We start from the raw sequence: 18,401 nt of genomic DNA, 5'->3' as shown, positions 1-18,401 counted from the left end.
GAAAAAATCCTGGAGGTTGTTTCATAAAAATCACTTCATTCAAATCCCCATTCAAACATGCATTATTGAAATCAAACTGCCGAGGCCGCCAATGATACTTTAAAGCAATGGTGAGAACAATTCTTATGGATAAAGGTTTGATTACAGGGGCAAAAACCTGTTCATAATCAACCCCTTCAACTTGGTGGTTACCCTTTGCAACCAATTTAGCTTTATACTTAGCAATATCTCCATTTGGTTTTCTTTTAATAGAATAAATCCAGCTGCTACCGATCACCTTGGCAGTAGGGGGAGGAGTTTCTAAACTCCATGTTTGATTCTTATATAAAGCTTGCAGCTCCTCCAACATGGCTTGATGCCAATGAGGTGACTGTAAAGCCTATGCAGTGGTGGTAGGAACATTATTATAATGATCAAGATTGGAAGAAATAGTTGTTGAGAATAGTTTTGGTTTTTCAATACCAGACTTGGATGTGGTTTGCATTGAGTGAGTATTAGTTAAAATTTTTGGTTTTGGAGAACTTCCAAATTGTATTTCTAAACCTGAAATAGGGACACTATCTGAGTGGTGTTGAGCTGTATTGACTTTAGACAGAAGAATTGGCTCATTTGATTTTTGGTTAGAGGCTTGCTTAGGTGATGATGCATCTAAGGAAGAGTGAGGAAGATGGTCAAAATTAGAACTAGATGAAACTGGTTGGTAGGATGAATGAAGAGCAGAACTGGACTCATTATTAAGATGTGCATTTGAAGAAGTATGAGTTATAATAGGCAGTACCAAGGATGTATGAGGAAATTGTTGCTTAGGCAAAACAGGAGGTGAGGATGGAAAAAGAATAGAATATGAAAACTTAGATTCATCAAATACAACATGACCAGTAATAATGATTTTTCCAGTTTTAGTGAGACACTTATATCCCTTATGATTAGGAGCATAACCTACGAAGATGGATAATTGAGATTTGTAGTCAAATTTATTGGTAGAATATGGTTTAAGACTTGGATAGCAAGCACACCCCAAGGTTCTAAGGAAAGAATAGTCTGATTTATGATGGTGAAGGAGTTCATAAGGAGTGATATTTTGAGTATTTGGAGAGGGAAGTCTATTGATGATGTAGGTTGCCGAAAGGAAGGCATCGTCCCAATGTATCAAAGGAAGAGAAGCTTTTGCAAGCATTGCAAGACCAGTTTCAACAACGTGACGATGCTTCCTTTCGGCCCGTCTATTTTGTCGATGAGTGTATGGATAAGAGAAGCGATGAGTGATACCGTGAGTAGCCAAAAATTAAGTGAATTGTGTAGATATGTATTCACGGCCATGGTCAGTTTGTAAAGCTTTAATCTTTAGACCCGTGTGAGTTTCAAGATTAGCTTTTAATTATAAAAAAGCATGAAATGCCTGAGATTTAGAATGGAGAAGATAAACACATGTATGCCTAGTAAAAGAATCAACAAATGAGATATAATAATTGAATCCATGATATGAAGTAATAGGGACATGTCCCCATAAATCTGAATACACCATTTCAAGAGGAGCATTAAAGTTAAATTTATTTAGAGAGAAAGGAAGAAAGTGCATTTTTGCCATACAGCAGAATTCACCAACATAAAAAGTGGATTTATTTGATTGAACATTCAAATTACAATGTATCATTACATTTAGAATAGTATTTATGCCACAGTGGCCAAGTCTATCATGCCACAATTCATATGAGTTCAAATTAGCATGAAAAACTTTAGGATAAAAGTTGTCAATTTGCACTAAATTCTTATCAGCATTGTCAGATTTAGTTTGAGTAACAGCCACTCTATCAAAATGATAAATGCCATTCCTAGGAATTCCTAGAAGAAGAATTTCCTTTGTAATCTGGGATTTAACACAACAATAGTTAGCATGAAACTCAAAGAAACACTTGTTATCATCAGCAAATTTATGCACACTTATAAGGTTATGAGTTATTTCAGGGGAATGTAATAATTTGTCAAGCAGAAACTTTTGTTTTGCATCAAGATTAACAAGATATGAGTGACCATATTAAGTAATACTACTACCTGTACTATTACCTAGCATAATCTGTTCAGAACCATTGTAATCAGATGAGTATATTAGATTGTTTGGATCAGATGTGACATGATGACTGGCACCTATATCAGGAAGCCAGGAAGAATCTGACAAGGCGGAAGGAGTTGCAAGATAATCACGAGGAGCATGAAATGGTGATGGAGGTGGAAGAGCCAAAGGTGTATTTGTTTGTTGATATATGGAATTTTGAGAAAAAGGGTGAAAGTTGTGATCAAAGCGATGGAAGCAAGAAAAGGCCAAATGTCCAAGTCTCCCACATACTTGACACTGAGGCCTAGAGTCTAAAGAAGAGTATCTGCCACCGCGAGAAAATCTACCACCCCTTCCACGACGTCCATAGAAATTTGTTCTTGAAGGTGGTCTTGCATACAGAAGAGTTGTTTGTGTGTAACTGGCAAAAACTGATCCAAAATCAGGTTTTCGAAAGCGATCGAACATATGTTCATGAGCCAGAAGGAGGGATTCAGCTTCCATTAGAGAAATTTACTCAATGTTTGTCATTACAGCAGAGATATACAATGCATAATCCTCAGACAAGCCTTCAGTAATGGCGGTAATATGATCATCAAGGGAGAGGGTATAACCACTTGCTGCTAGAAAATCCACAATCTTTCTTATCTTGGCGAGATATTCAGTAGCAGAAGCTCCACCTTTTCTATTCGACTTGAGTTCAAATTTTAATTATTAAATCTTGATTTTTGAAGTTTTAGAGAAATAATCTTGAATTTTTGCCCAAACCTAGTGTGCAAAAGTGCAATCCAATATTCTATTCTTGAAACTATCATCAATTTATGAAAGAAGCCAGGTCGTGAGGTAGTGATCTTTAGTCTTCCATTTCTTGTAGGATTCTGATTCTATTCCTGCAATTCGAGCTGCTTCATTATCAAATCTGGTTGGAATTTTCTCTGGATTAAGATGAGCCACCAATTCATTAGCATTGATGACATGAAGAGCCAAGTGCTGCCAGGTCTTGCAAGAGTTTTCATTGAGTTTATCTATCATAGGCCCAGAAAAAGTAGTTAAATTTGTAGAAGAAGGAGAAGAAGAGTGTGGGATAATTGCTGCCATGGATCTTGGACCTAAGCTCATGATACCATGATAGAAATGGAAGAATACAGAGAAGAGAGAGATTGACAAGAGATTTGAATTGAAAATTGAAATAAAATAATTATTGTGCTATTTTTTAGTTATTTACAACAGAATCATAATCTTCTATTTATACAGCAGAGTTTGTTAGAGGACCTTATCTCTAGAAAGCTAACAACCTCTAACTAAATCAGTTATAACTAACTAACAGTTTTACTAAGTGTTGCTCATATCTCTAATACAACGTAATCATTAAAAAGTATTTAAGATTTTATTTTTTTATTACTTTGAAGAAGAAGAAAACAAACTTCATGTTCATATTCATACATCATGCACAATTTCTAAAACAAATTCAATGAAATCTAAGAATATTTATATAAATACCCATTATTCTTTATTTTGAATATTAAAAATTTGAATCAATACGATACTATAAGCAAAATATGAAAATTAGTAAAGTTAATTTTAGAAAATAAATAATAACTAAATAAAATGAAAGGTAATAAACAATCCTAGTTTATAACCTTAGAATTTTAATGGTTGAAAAAGAGAAGAATTATATACCTCTAATTGATGGATGGTTCATATTGAAGAGACTCACCTATAAATTGAGTTTTTCTTTAATTCATTTCAATCAAGTCATCCAGATAGAATAATATAATATTTCTTTGAGTAGTTTTCTCCTATATATGTAGAGAGAAGTGTGTTCTCCTTTTATCAAGAGAGAGTGTTATTGTAGTCTCCTTGTAATAGAGAGAAGTTGTAATTCTCAACGAAAGTTATTCAATTATTTTCATATTTTATACAAATTTTTAATTTTTCATCTCTATATTTTGCTGTATCATTTATCTGGTATCTAACACAAAAAATATAATATTTGTAATCTTAATAAACAAACACAGTCTAAAAATTAAAAAAATATATATGTGATTAAGATAGTCTTACTTTTTTTTCTTTTTCTTTTAATTTAATTTTGTTGTCCTTAATTAGATTTTGAATATTGGTAATACTAAAAAATTTATAATAGATAAAAATACACACAAAAATCGTAAATATTCAAATACACATAAAAAACTATTTTTGATAGATAAAAATGTCATATTATTAGTGAATTTATAAGGTTAGTGTACTTTTATCAATTAAGATTAATTTTTTAAATATATTTTAATATTTAAAAACTTTGATGTATACTTTTGTTCTACCTAAAATTCTTTTATCTATATATATATTTTTTTTCATCACTTTACACTGTTAATTAGTGAGTTCTTGGTTGCATTAAATAGTAGGGTCAGCTAAGTTGATTTGTACTACTAATATTAAACATCATCTACAGAAGTTGGTCAAAACAAAACTCAAACCTTACATCATCGTTGACACAATAATGTGCTAGTTTTACGTATCAATTGGACGCTTCCTTCCTAAAACTTTGATCAAGTTTTATACATACACATATTTTGCTACAAATCAAGCATTTTTCGCAGATAATAACTAATGAGTTTTTTTTCGTTCTTTTATATATGTATATATATATAATGTATCCTATTCGCATCGGTTGACGATTGTGGAATGGAACCCTCAGCCATATAAGAGAAATAATAGGTGTCATAAAAATTTATTATTTTTAACTATTATGTAACAATTAATTTAATTTTTTTAGGTCAATAAGTTATAACTCAAATAGCATAATATTTCTATATTTATCTAAGAGGTCGCAAGTTCGAATTTTTCTATTTTTAATAAAAAAAATTAATTCTCTTGGTTTAGCTTTATTAATCTAATAATCTAACAATTTATTTTATCTCATATTTATAAGGTGTAAACTTAGGTGCAGTCGACTTCATGTGAAGTTGATAGTTGAGAGCCGTTAGATAAAAATTTAATCAAATCAGTCAAACCATCTAACAGCTCTTAACTATCAACTTCACATGAAATCGACTGCACCTGAATTTTCACATTTTTATAAATTATTAATAACTAAAAACAATAAATTCTAATAGCTCTATAACATTTCTCCTCATATAATTATGCAATCCAACTCCTCCAAAACCTCATTGGTTAAACGCTCGGCAATAGCGTAGATATGAGGTCAGAATATAAGGAAAGGAAAACAAACCATGCATTGTCCAGTTTCTCTTGTAATCTTCTTTAAATTTCCTATTATTATTATTTGTATGTAAGGGTCACTTTTAAACAGTTTATTTTTAAGTTAGCTTTTGAAAATTAGTTTCTTTTTCTAATTTGTAATATTTGTACGTATTTAATAAACAAAACTAAAAATGAATTTCAATAAGGTTATAAGTAATAATAATTATATTTGATAAAATATTTTTTAAAATTTAAAAAAATTATAATAAACATAAATATAAAAAATAAAATTAAATATTATTAATATATAAAAATATTATAATTTTAAATTTTAATAAATACAAATAAAATTTTGAATAATACTCAATTTTTAAAAATTATAAATATAAATACATAATTTTTTTATTTATGTGATATAAAATAAGATATTTATATTTTTAAAAAATACAAATATTTTTTCGAAAAATTTTACTAAAAAAAGTGTTGAGTATATAGCTCATTGTTAATACTCCCCATGTTATATTATTTGTCTTTTTTTAATGTATGTTGTAAATTAAGTGTCTTTTTAAAATTTTTAGAAGTCATAGTTAGTTTATACCAATACCTTCTTCTACTATCAAATAAAAAATAAGATAGAAAAATAAAAAAATAACTAAAATAATTTTGTCTTCCTATTGTAATAATTGTTTATCTTTCCAAAAAAAAAATTAACTATTATCTCAAATGTTGTGCACAACTAAAAAAGGACAAATAATAATGAAACAGAAGGAGTCTTTTGTTAGTCGGTTCGAATTTTTTCGTTCATAATAATTCAATAAATTCTCTTTTGTGAGTTAAGAATGAGGTTTTTATTAAATAAATTAATTAAATCTAGATTTTAGCTAAGGTACATATTAAGATTATTAATAATTTTTTAAATTAAAATATAAAATTTAAATTTTTAATATATTTATTATTTAATTATTCTATTTATCTCTATAATTTTACTAAATTTATAATTAGATTTTTATATATATATTTTTAATTAAATCACTACACTACTTTTAATTTTATAATTAAGTTTTTACTAGTATAAAAAATATTAGAATTAACAAAATATTTTTTTGTAAAGTAAAAGTAACTACGAATCTAATTAAATCTTTTATCACATATTTTTTGAAAATTATATACCGTTAATTTTAATATTCTTGATACAGAAATATCCTATGTATAAAATTAAAAATAATATAGAGAGTAGAAATCCAATTAAAAAATAATTAAAACCTATAGAATAATTAAAATAATTAAAACATTTTATATTTATAAATAACGTATTTTAAAAACTGTATACTAGCTAATCTTAGCATATACTCTAATAAGACACATGTTAATTACATATTCGACTTACGTGAGTTGGTCACAAACTTATAAATATCTATTAATTGAGTTTATGCATAGATGTAATGCGAATAAAATTGATCCTTTTTATTTCTTGTGTTGTAAATCATATATATTTATGGTACTGCTCTCGGAGTTTGAATGATAATTTATACAAATTAAGTCAAAATTGTTTATGTGCATCCTTTCTTTATATTTTTGTTAAGAAAAAAAATTAAGATGAGAATATTGTAATTAATTTTAAAACATAAATAAAGATAATAAAAATAAACAAATGTACCCTTATTAAGCAAGATGACAAAGTAGCATTATTAGATATATGGAATATATTTTGGATATGATGAAAAAGTAGTGTTATTTGAACACTCAAAATAAGAAGTGCATCCATCTACTCCCTTACAATAAATACTTCAATTTTTTTTTATTTTGTATTTAGAATTATTTAGCCTTAACTTTGCCTACAATAATTTCCTTATGAATAAATGATATTTAAATCTAAAATTATGAGATCTGATGGGTTGAATTGGTGTATGCACAGGCTGGTGGGTGGAAATGAGAAGGGAGTTTGAGAATGGGCCAAAATGGGCCCTACTTGATCTGAAACATTACAGGAGATGGGCCTTGAGAGGGCTTTGATCTTATCTCGATCAGAGTAATTGTCAGAGAGTGTCAGGGCCATTAACTGCGTATCCCTCACTCGCAGGCCACCAGTTCTTTCTAAACCAAAACCCAAGTGGGGACCAAAAACCCATGGGTCCACACACCCAAAAATAAAATCAATATATTTTTTTGAGTTTTACTCACAATTTACAATTGTCTTTAGAAAACCAGGTAAGAAATAAGAGTATAAAAATAAAATTATTTATTCAAAATTTGAAATTTCTAATGTTTTTAAATATTTTTTTAAAGCTTTTATCATTAAAGAAACAAATCATTGGAAATTCTTTTTTTGGAGTTATGAGTTATGACATTGAAATCTTTATTTTGTGTTTTCATTTCTTGAAAATAATTCATCCTTTATTTCAAAAATTTCTGTCAGGGTGGTGTCATTGTTCTCGCTTATGTCATATATTACAATCTTCTTTTTATTTTTTATTTTGCACTTACTGCTTTCTTATGTTTTCATCACCATTAGACACCAGAGTGTAAGTGTGTAACCACCGTGATCTTTACCTACTTTAAACTTTAAACTAAGAGTAAAGTATTATTTTTGTCTCCGACGTTTGGGGTAAATTCTATTTGTATCCCTAACATTTAAATCGTCCTATTTGTATCCCTAATTTTTGTAAAAGTGATTCAATGTTATCCTGCCATCAATTACACATCATGAGTGCCTTAGTTTGAGTTTTAAAAATCTCTTCTTGAAGTTAGAATACAAATGTCTGGGATAGAATCGATGATCTACTCCGAAAAATAGCTCATCAAATGTTCAAACTAATTCCTACAACATTTACATAATTCACTTTTCTAGGGACATAATTGAATCTAAACACAAATAGTGGGCATAATATTAAAATCGAATACATCCAAATGAGACCTAATTGAGAATGAATACATCTAAGTGAGAATAATTGAAAAATATAATTTGATTTGTTAGTATAATTGATAGTAGAATAACATTGAATCACTTTTATAATCGTTAAGGATACAAATAGGACGATTTAAACATTAAGGACACAAATAGGACTTACCCCAAACGTTGGGGACAAAAACGATACTTTACTCTAAAACTAAAATTAATAAATCTTTCGTCCGACAAAAAATGTATTTATTTTTTTACTTATGACTTATGACTTAAATCTCTTTTTCTTGATTTGTCTGGTGGTAACCGGAGGAATTGGCCGGTGTTCTACTCAGCTGGTATTTTATTTACTCACCCACCTTAGAAAGTTAGAATAAATACACGTAGCGAGTTCTGGTAAGAAACGCACAGAGTCATGTTAAAATTTCGTCATCCAACAAATAACAATAACCCCCAATACCAATATTTATGCCAAGCCACTATTTAAATAATGATAAGTTCCAATCATGATTTCTACCTGTCCATGTACTAAGATAAACACTTAAAAACCACAACCAACCTCATAATAACATTTCATTAGAATTTGATATATTAAAATGCAGAACCATAGTCTATATTCATTCAACTTATAATAAATGAATAAACTTACACGTTTGAGAGAAGTAATATGGAACTGAATTCACATATGGAAAAAATTACATTTTTGTAATAACAGTTATGTACCAACAGTTATGTACCATGAAGATAGACTATGAGTAAATTTAGTTTTGTGTTTTCATTTTCAATTTTTTTAATATTTTTTATATTTAGAATTTTGTAAAAGAAAAAGTAAAAACATGATGTGAAAACAGAAAATAAAATTCTATTGTTTTCACTTTTTCTTTTCTCAAAATTCTAAAAAGAGAAAATACTAAAAAAAGAAATAGAAAACAAAAATATAAACCAAACACCATCTAAATTTCAGAAATAATCAAACAACAGCTCCACAAACTATATAAGACCAGAGGACTACCATACAGCAGTAAAACATTTCATGTTTCTGTGAATGAAAACTTATCAACATAAACATCATCCATTGCAAGGTCTTTGATGGCGTGTGCTGTGTGCATCAACGGGTTTGCAACACTCCTTGAATATTTTTAACAGCGCTGTCATAGTGAACAAAGCCCATGAACCAAAATTCATGGTTGTCAACAGAGATGATCTGTATATATTTCTCCGATTGGTTGGTTTTGCTTGCTGATGGGTTCACCGCTCTCAGCTGATGTAACGGAATGACCACCTACACCATGGTAAGGAAAACCAGCATCTAAATATTTTGAATACTAAATTGGAACTCATTGGAGTGAAGAATATGATAAATATTGGAACTCCAGTGAAAATCAAAATGAAACAATTAGATAATCAGATTGTAGCTTTAGCCTAGAGTTGCAAGTGCTAGTAAAACTACAGTGAGATCAATCTCCTTTTCAGGTCTTGGTGGTAAAAAGTAGATGACTAAGATGAGAATTATAAACTTCACTTAACATGAAATTGCTGACTAAATTACTGACCGTATAGTGAAAACATTAAATAACTAAAAGTTGTGTATTAAAAGCAAAGTTGGCACATTTCCTCAATGCCGCTCTATCATTCCATGATCAAATAACCAAGTCAACATGATCAGTAAAGCTTCTAAAGGTTGAAATAAATGTTGACTTCCTAATGTTCACTTCCAACTGCCAAACAACACAGTTAACCAAAAGAGCAGTACTGTTTCCCACAACATATTTTCTAAGAAATCTTGTGCAAATGGCTAATGGTCAACCAGGTAAGTTCAGCTGAACGTGCATTGACAAATAATATAACTTCCGACAACATAGAAAAGGATCAGCAACTCATTCATATGGTGTTTTGTAAAATGTAAACTGTAGCATCAGACTGAAAGTCATCAGCAAATCTTCTATTTTGTTTTTTAATTGATATCAAAATTCAGGAAACAGAATGACATATAGTAAGCACAAGAAGCAAAAATACAATGAAAAACTCACCCACCCCAACATATAGAACTACCTATCTGCACATTTTTTACTGTTGATTTTAAATTTCAAACAATGTCAGCAAATGCATACAACCACTACACTAATGAACAATACTTATCTTCAACAAATAGGAAAGAGTTGAAATAGGGGACTGAACTGATCACTTAGAATATAGAAACATGCAAGATTTACAGCTCTTGAATCAAATTCCTTCCTATCAAGTTCTACAAGTATAACAATATATGCTGCTTCGGTTATTGGATCATTTCATCAAATCAATTCTCAATGAATTAAGAAACATGCTATATTTAGAGTATGACAATATTAAGCAACAAACTTGCAGCTTACCTTATAATAGCTCCACTGAGTCTGATCACCCGTTTGGTAAGAAAGTGGGTTATCACTGCAAAAAGCAAGCTTTGCAGTTGACAAATACAGAACTCCCATTACCGGTCCGGCCGAGGTGGACAAGTAGCACGCATACGTTTTCAAGAGCTGCTCCTCCGGAACAGTCTCAAAAGTTTGCCTGAAGATCTTCTCATAGCCACCTTCTGCAAGAACCTTTGTGCTCTGAGCAATCCTCCCAACAGCAGCATCAGCAAAACTAGGACCAGTCTTCACTGTTTCAAATAAAGTCAAACACAAGTGTACACACACACATATCAATATAACTATATAAGCTTCACAAGAAGTAACATTTCTGGATTTCATCATCATGAAGAACTACAAAACTAAAAACACGGAAGCACTAACATTGAGACATGATTCAACAGATCCAGAGCTATTAATAATCATCACAACAATAACAATTAAAAAAAAAAAAAAAAAAAAAAAACTGGAATTTCACGAATAATAAGAGACATACAGTGCTGCCACATATTTCCAGATAGATCTTGGGCCTTCTTGGTAGCTTCAGCGGCTTTCTTCCCCCATCTTCCAAGAACATCCTTCACCGAATCCAAAGTATCTGAGCAGATCAAATAAACATCACGTTAAGAACACAGTAAGACAGCGATACACAATGAATCAATAAAAAGAAACGGACTTTTTGATGGCTGAACAGGTGCAGGGGAGACATAGGGATTGGACTCGGGAGGCATGGTGGTTGCAGCGTCGCCGGAAATCGGAGCGCGAGTTTCAGCGGCGACGGGACTAGTAACCGGTTGCAACGGCTCAGAAGTCAAATTAGGATGATGTGGCAAAGGAGGAGTAACATCGTTGGGGTCAATTTTAGGGTATGGAGCATAATCGGTGGAGTGAGGCTGAGACTGAGACTGAGACGGAGAATCATTCGGCGGCGGCGGTGGTGGTGTTGTTGTTTTAGCTTCGTTTGTGGTTTGATCAGAAGGAGTACTCATCTTGTTCGCTTCGGTTTCTTCTCCGATTACGATTTTGACTAGCTGTAGATGCTGATTCTGATTCTGATTCCGATTCTGATTTCTGAAACACCGAAATTGGGGTTTGTTCTGTCTTAAACGCAGAGCAAGGAAGGAATCTTCTGGAATTCAAAAGAGTCAATCTCATCGAAAACCGTCCAATTTAGTAATTACAATTTTCTTATTCTTTTCTATCGTTTCCGCGTTTTCTGCATCTGCCCGTTGCTTGCTTCTATCGGACCGTTTGGTTTTCATCTTTGTCTTTTCTGCCCCTAATCATATGTTTTTTCTCCGAGTAACATTTTATTTTACCTTTTTATTCCATTACACTTTGTTTGGGGTGGAAAGAAATAGGTTAGGAGAGAAATTGAGTGAAAAGAAATAGAAAGGAAAGAATTTGAAGTGAAATTTATTTTTTATGAGTGTGTTTAGATAGAAAAAAAATATGATAGAAAGATATTAAAAGATAAATAATTTATATTTGTTTGGAAAGGAAAATGAAAGAAAAAATGAATTAAGTTATATAATGACAATATTATTCTTTATATTATATAGTCATATTATTATGTATACAATTATGTAAATATTCATAAATGTGATTAAATAATAACAACAAAATTTAATTATATTTATAATATAATAAGTTAGGAATAATAATAATAATAATAATAATAATAATAAAAAAGTTAGCGTGATCTAATTAGATAAAATATAAATTTTATTTTTGTTTATTACTCATCTCAATACATAAATTGGAAATAATTTCAAGAAGAAGAAATATCTAAATCAATAATTACATGTACATAATTTTAAAGAGGCTAACCAATCACATTATATCATTTGATTAATATATTATGCCTTATATTACATTTACAAATACACATTAAAAAAATCTTACATGATCAAGTCATTACATATGAAACTAACAAACTTAATACAGAGACCTTTTTGATCAAGTCATTACTAATAGCATAGACTTTTTTTACTAACTCATTACTAACAGCATAGTTAACAATAGTTATAGTTATGAAAGTCACAAAATACAAAGACATGAGGTATTATCTATAACAATATATAATGGGAAAATCCATTTTTGGTGTCCAATTTTTTTTTCATTTTTATCCTTTTTAATAACTTACTTCTAGTTACAGCATTCTACTATTTCATTTCCTTTCACGTTCATATCAATATAACTTCTCCCATTAATTTCTCTCACATCACGTTACTGCATCAGTTACAGAATTATTATCATTATAAGCCTTAATTAAGTCATAGATATGTTACCCACAAAATATGAAGATACTTGTACCTATTTTGATCTTAAAGTTATATTTGTGCCAGTCTCAAAATATTAGCCACATTACTAGCACTATTGTTCCTAGAGTGCACCTGCTTCTTTCATCAATTCATATAATGTGGCAAGACGTACGTTAGCCGGAACACCAAAAAATTCTCTCTTAGCATTCAATTTAGCTACTCAAGTCTTCTATCCACTATGTCCGCAGATAAAAGACAAAGAGCCTATTCCTAATCCATTTACAGACCAAAGAAAGCATTTTTGGTTTGAAAACCAATAGCACTATGACCAATTGTAAAACTAGTAGCATGAGGAGTAATTGGATCCTCATTCCACTCTTCTTCCATATTTAAGAAACTATCATCATCATTTAAGTTAATTGTTTCTTTATTCTTCTCCCACCTTTTCACTTTTTCTTTGGCACTTTCAGCATGTTTTTCTGTTGTCCTGTCTGTACCATATATCTCAAATAGTTTATCATAGTGTTTGATTGGAGTACGCATCCACTTTTTCACTTCTGGTTTTTGCCTAAATCAAATAGAAGAATATTTACTATGACTGTGCCTATATGTAAATATATATTATTGAGATACTTCTTCAATAATTACTAGTGACATTTAATACCAAAAAAGAGAGTAAATACATAAAGTATACATTAATCAATTCTTCCCAAACTTCAACTTCAGCCTCAAACATCTTTGTAATTGGATTTCAGGAAAATCCACTAAGCCCATGAAAATTATCATAACAAACTCCAAAATGATCCTTTAAAGTCTTGAGTCTATTCTTAAGATTCTCTTTGCGGATGTGGTTATCATAGATAGATCTCAAAAGTGAAAGTAAGTTGTCATATGCCATTGTAGTAAATGTGTCATCCACTCTATTACCTTTGCGACATTCTTCAATCAAAGCATCAATGAAGGTTGTATCCATTTCGTCGGTCCATCTTAGGGTATCCCGACTAGTGGCCTCACCTTGGCATGATGCTCTCCTTGCCATTAACACTTCTCAATCTACAAAACAAGTGGATAGAAATAACATCCATAATCTTAAATCAAACTATTTGTAAACTATCTTATCAATTATTTAACAAATACAGATTCAATACACTCCATAAGTACAACAGGTGACAAAATGATTCAATAATTGCACATCAAAGTCCTCAAACAGAATATGATAACACTTCAAGAGGTAACATGAATTCAATAATAACAAATCATAGTTATAAAATCAACTTAGCGCACAGATAATATAACTAATAACTTTATTTGCAAAATTTTGGAAATGAGTGATCAGAGCCCTAGTTGATAGTCAGCCCACATTTGAGCAGCTATTTCATCCCTTAATATGGCCCCCCGCCTATAGTCTTCATCTTGTTCATGTCGAACTACTTCATCCTCTTCTGGATTATTTTCTTGTAGTTCTCGGTCAACTTGAACTATGAGATGTGGATCAGGATCTACACCCATTAAAAAGTTATGTAATATGCAACAAGCTAGCACAATTTCAGTCATAGTCTCAAAGTCATAATGTGGTTCAGTGCCACTTGTGATTATTGCAAATCTTTTCTTTAAAAGTCTAAATGACCTTTCGATAACATTTCTCAATGAAGCATGACGAAGATTAAATAATTCTTTTCATTTTTTTTGGCCACGTCTTACATACTCTTTTAAGTGATACCTTACACTTTGATATGGGGTAATTAATCCATGCTTCACCATAAATCCAGCATCCCCAAAGTAAAATTTTTCTACAGAATCCATGATTAAAAATGATTAATTTAGTATAAACACACAAACTATTAATCTTTACCTACTAATGAGACAATATAGTTTTATGTACATGCTAACCTCGTGGAAGTTTAAGATTATCATCCCTCGATAATACATTCTTAAGAACTTTTGAGTCAGATGCTGTTCCTTCCCAACCCGTTAATACATAAGTGAACTTCATATCAAAATCACATGCAGCTAATACATTTTGTGTTGGCCAGTCTTTTCTCCCTCAAAATTTAGGTTGATCTGCTATGGGTACTTTGACACGAAAATGTGTTCCATCTATAGCTCCAATACAGTCCTAAATGATAGTCTATTATTTAATAAAGTAACATGAAATTGTATATATCAATCAAAATTATTTATTCATGTAATTGTACATGTTCATACCTTAAAATAAGGATAAAATCTATGATCGTGAAGGATCGCCGGAGAAATAATAGATGTAGATGGTTGTCGAAGAAATTCATCTTCTAATAAAATAATTGTCTGTAACACAGCATGGAAGTGGCAGCTAACAGTTTCTCCAGACCGGTGGTAGAAAAAAGAAACGGTTCTAGTTTTCACATTATGAGCTATTATATACAAGAACCTAGCAACTTGCTCCTCTACTGTAACATGTTTTGTATCCCTCACTTGACGTGTTGCTCTTAATTTCTCACACAATTGAAGAAATGCATCAGGACTCATGTGTAGTTATGTCACGACACCTATGAGTTTCTCTTAACTGTTGCATTAAAGTAGTTCGAATTTGTTCTCGCCTAACCAATTTATGGGAGATGGATTTGTCAACCCGCGTAGACATAAATCTCAATAAATATAACATGTGCACGATGTAACATATCAGTGTTATTGTGCATAATTTCTGTCGTCTTTTCCAATCCTCCCTCGAAACTGTTAATATATGTTCTTGGTTTTCAAGGTTAACATATTTTCCTGATTATCGACCCCAAACTTAAAGAAAAGGTTTAGTGGAAAATCACAATTAAAGATGTCTTTCATATTGGGGACCAAAAAACTTTCTTCATGATTAGCCTTATCCATTTAACAAGCACTTTGTAGTTTCAAATGTACATATCGTAGATTTACAGCACCAACAAAAACAAAAAAAGATAGCATCATATGTAAAGCATAAGCAATGCAGTTAAATAACTAGTATTCATATATATGACCTCCTAATCGAAGAATATAATTAAGTGTAAAAGAATCTCAACTAATTGAAAGATAATAATTTTTTATACCTTTAAAAAAAATTTAAACATAAACTACATATGAAAGAAAAAATAAAAAAATAAAAAACACAGAAAATGAAAACAAGTAATAGGTGTTAATGTGGATTTGGGTATAAATTTACATAAAAATAAAAAAAACTTATGGATATATATAAAACAGTATTTTAGAAGAAAAGTATTAAACAAGAGACCATATTGAAGATCTTATCTTAGTGGAAAATAAGCAGAAAAATCTAAACTAAACTTGAATTTGGTCAGAGACGGCATATGCAAAGTGCCTTGCAACTTTTCAAAGTTATTTGTTGAACTTGAAACAGATAAAGTAATGGACTCTTTGATAGTCATCCCGAAGAAATATAATTTTTTTTATATATAAAGACTATTCACATGAAGATAGTAATCAATTTGTTATATGTTATATCATAAATTACCTTAATCAAATCCTTTAAAATTGCTTAAGGTTTTTTTAGTTGTCCTTTTAGATTAAAAAAAATATTTTAATCAACTTCAACACCTATCCATGTGAGAATTAGTTATGAATTTTGTGTACAAGTAAATAAAATAGCTGAATAGTTATAAAAGTGTAGATTATAGAGCAAATTTGCTAACAAGTGCGGTGGAACAAGTTTGCTTTGCGGTGAAAGGTAAGTTGTTAATTTCTATCGTTTTTAATAACTGAGCTCCCAAATAATAATAATTTCTGTGTGTCCTACGAAATCAATTAGTTTACCTAAACCAAGTTTACTTTAGCAGTTATATTTTGATTGGAGCATTTTATCAGGCAGTTTATAGACATAAAAGTTAACAAAGTATGAATCAGCATTTTTTCATTGGAGCATTTGATTAAACAGTTTACATACATGAAAATTAACAAAGTAATAAATCAAACCAAAATATAATCTCTGTCCATATACTTCAAAATTAAATCACAAACACAGATCCATCAATATATAGCGTCAAATGAAAAATAAGAGAAACATAAAAAACTTATCTATAGTATATACACACATCTATTTTTTCAACTCTGATTAACTTATAAATCAGTACCTTTGCATGTTTTCACTGGAACATTTTATCAAACAATTTTCAGGCATGAAAATTAATAAATTCATAATTCAAACTAAAATATAATATTTGTTCCTATACTACAAAATTGATCCTGAGACCCACAGATCTATGAATCTAATAAAGAATGAAAGGTGAAATAAGAGCAACATAGAAAACTTACCAGATTTGACCCGTAGATGCAAGATGTCATGACCAGAATGATTGAGAAGTGGTGGAGGAATGGACCGTTAGTAACACTTGCACTGGTTGATAGTGTTGGAAGTGGGTAGCATGCACAGTTGAATCTCAGGTTGAAGAAGAGTCTTCAGAAAAAGAGAAGGGTAGGGTTTGGAAATGATGCAGTGGAACGAGTTTTCTTTCCATTTTCTCGCCTTAGTTGGAGAGAAAAGTTTTTTGTGGGTCCCATTCACTTTTTGCTACTGTTGTATTTTTTCCTTTACATTTTTTTTTTCATTCCCAAACAAGTGAAACTTCAAATTTCTTTCCTTTTTCTTTTCGTTCATGTTTAATTCCCCCCAATTTCCATCTAAACAAACACAGCGTTAGAGAGAGAAAGTTGAAAATAGCCAAATTAGTCACACGCTTTACTATATAACGTAATGCCTACGCTTTTTAATTTAGACATGGAAGCTAAAATGGGATAAAATACAATTATGAAATTTATAAGTGTTTAACGCGAATGTAACATCAGAATTGAAAAAATTGGACTGTCCGAGTTTAAGATAAGTAATCGGATGGTTTAAGAGGGCATAAATCGAACCGTCTGATTTGTCTCCTTCCTGCCACGTGTTGCACATGTGTTCCTCTCTAGAATGGTGATTTCCTTAACCTAACATATTCCTCTTGAAGCCCCACTCTCCTTATAGTCCTTTTCTTCTATCCGGCCACTATTTTTCTACTCTTTATCACCTTTTTTAACCTTCTTTCAATTTTAAAAAAAAATTAATCACAATGTCAAAAAAAAAATGTAAAGATGTTTATCGTCATAAACTTTATATTATTAAGTATATTGTTTTTAAATTTTTTTATATATTTAAAATATTATAACTACTGTTAAAAATGAAAATTGGTAATGATAATTAGTATAATAGTTAGAAATATATATTTAAATTTAGTTAGTGAATATATTAATTAATGATACTGTTTGTATTAGGCTAATATAATAGATTAGTAAAAAATATATATTTAGAAATGTTTGTAATAATTTAGGGAATTATAATTAATTATTATTATTAGAGCTACGTTATTATTATTAGTATTATTGTATAATTTTTGTAAAGTAGACTTTATAGAGGATTATATATTTTGATCGAGTCATAATTATGTATTTATTGTTAGATATTAAATTAACATAAATATATTATAGTAATATTATTATAGTTGAATTAGATTTGTCATACAGTTTAGGGTTAGTTAGATATTATTAATAGTAAGTTAGTATTTATTATTAGTGAAAGAGAAATAATTATTACCTGATTT

General features: G+C 30.2%; 2 protein-coding genes across 2 annotated transcripts; both read right to left on the bottom strand.

Moving 5' to 3' along the window:
• Positions 1-8,694: 8,694 nt before the first annotated feature.
• LOC112764730 (GEM-like protein 1) lies at positions 8,695-11,843 on the bottom strand. The gene is made up of 4 exons (XM_025810490.3): positions 11,220-11,843; positions 11,040-11,141; positions 10,523-10,794; positions 8,695-9,435 (listed from the first exon to the last, which is right to left on the bottom strand). Exons 1-4 carry the CDS (start codon positions 11,530-11,532, stop codon positions 9,262-9,264), a joined length of 861 nt encoding a protein of 286 aa, XP_025666275.1. The 5' UTR covers positions 11,533-11,843; the 3' UTR covers positions 8,695-9,261.
• Positions 11,844-14,139: 2,296 nt separating this feature from the next.
• LOC140180770 (uncharacterized) lies at positions 14,140-15,312 on the bottom strand. Its single transcript, XM_072222063.1, has 3 exons — positions 15,013-15,312; positions 14,698-14,794; positions 14,140-14,306 (listed from the first exon to the last, which is right to left on the bottom strand). Exons 1-3 carry the CDS (start codon positions 15,310-15,312, stop codon positions 14,140-14,142), a joined length of 564 nt encoding a protein of 187 aa, XP_072078164.1.
• Positions 15,313-18,401: the final 3,089 nt, after the last annotated feature.

Source organism: Arachis hypogaea, chromosome 17 (genome assembly GCF_003086295.3).
Source record: "Arachis hypogaea cultivar Tifrunner chromosome 17, arahy.Tifrunner.gnm2.J5K5, whole genome shotgun sequence".
Classification (NCBI taxonomy): Eukaryota; Viridiplantae; Streptophyta; class Magnoliopsida; order Fabales; family Fabaceae; genus Arachis; species Arachis hypogaea.
The sequence above is the reverse complement of the archived record's forward strand: the minus strand, read 5'-3'. Positions and strand labels throughout refer to the sequence as shown.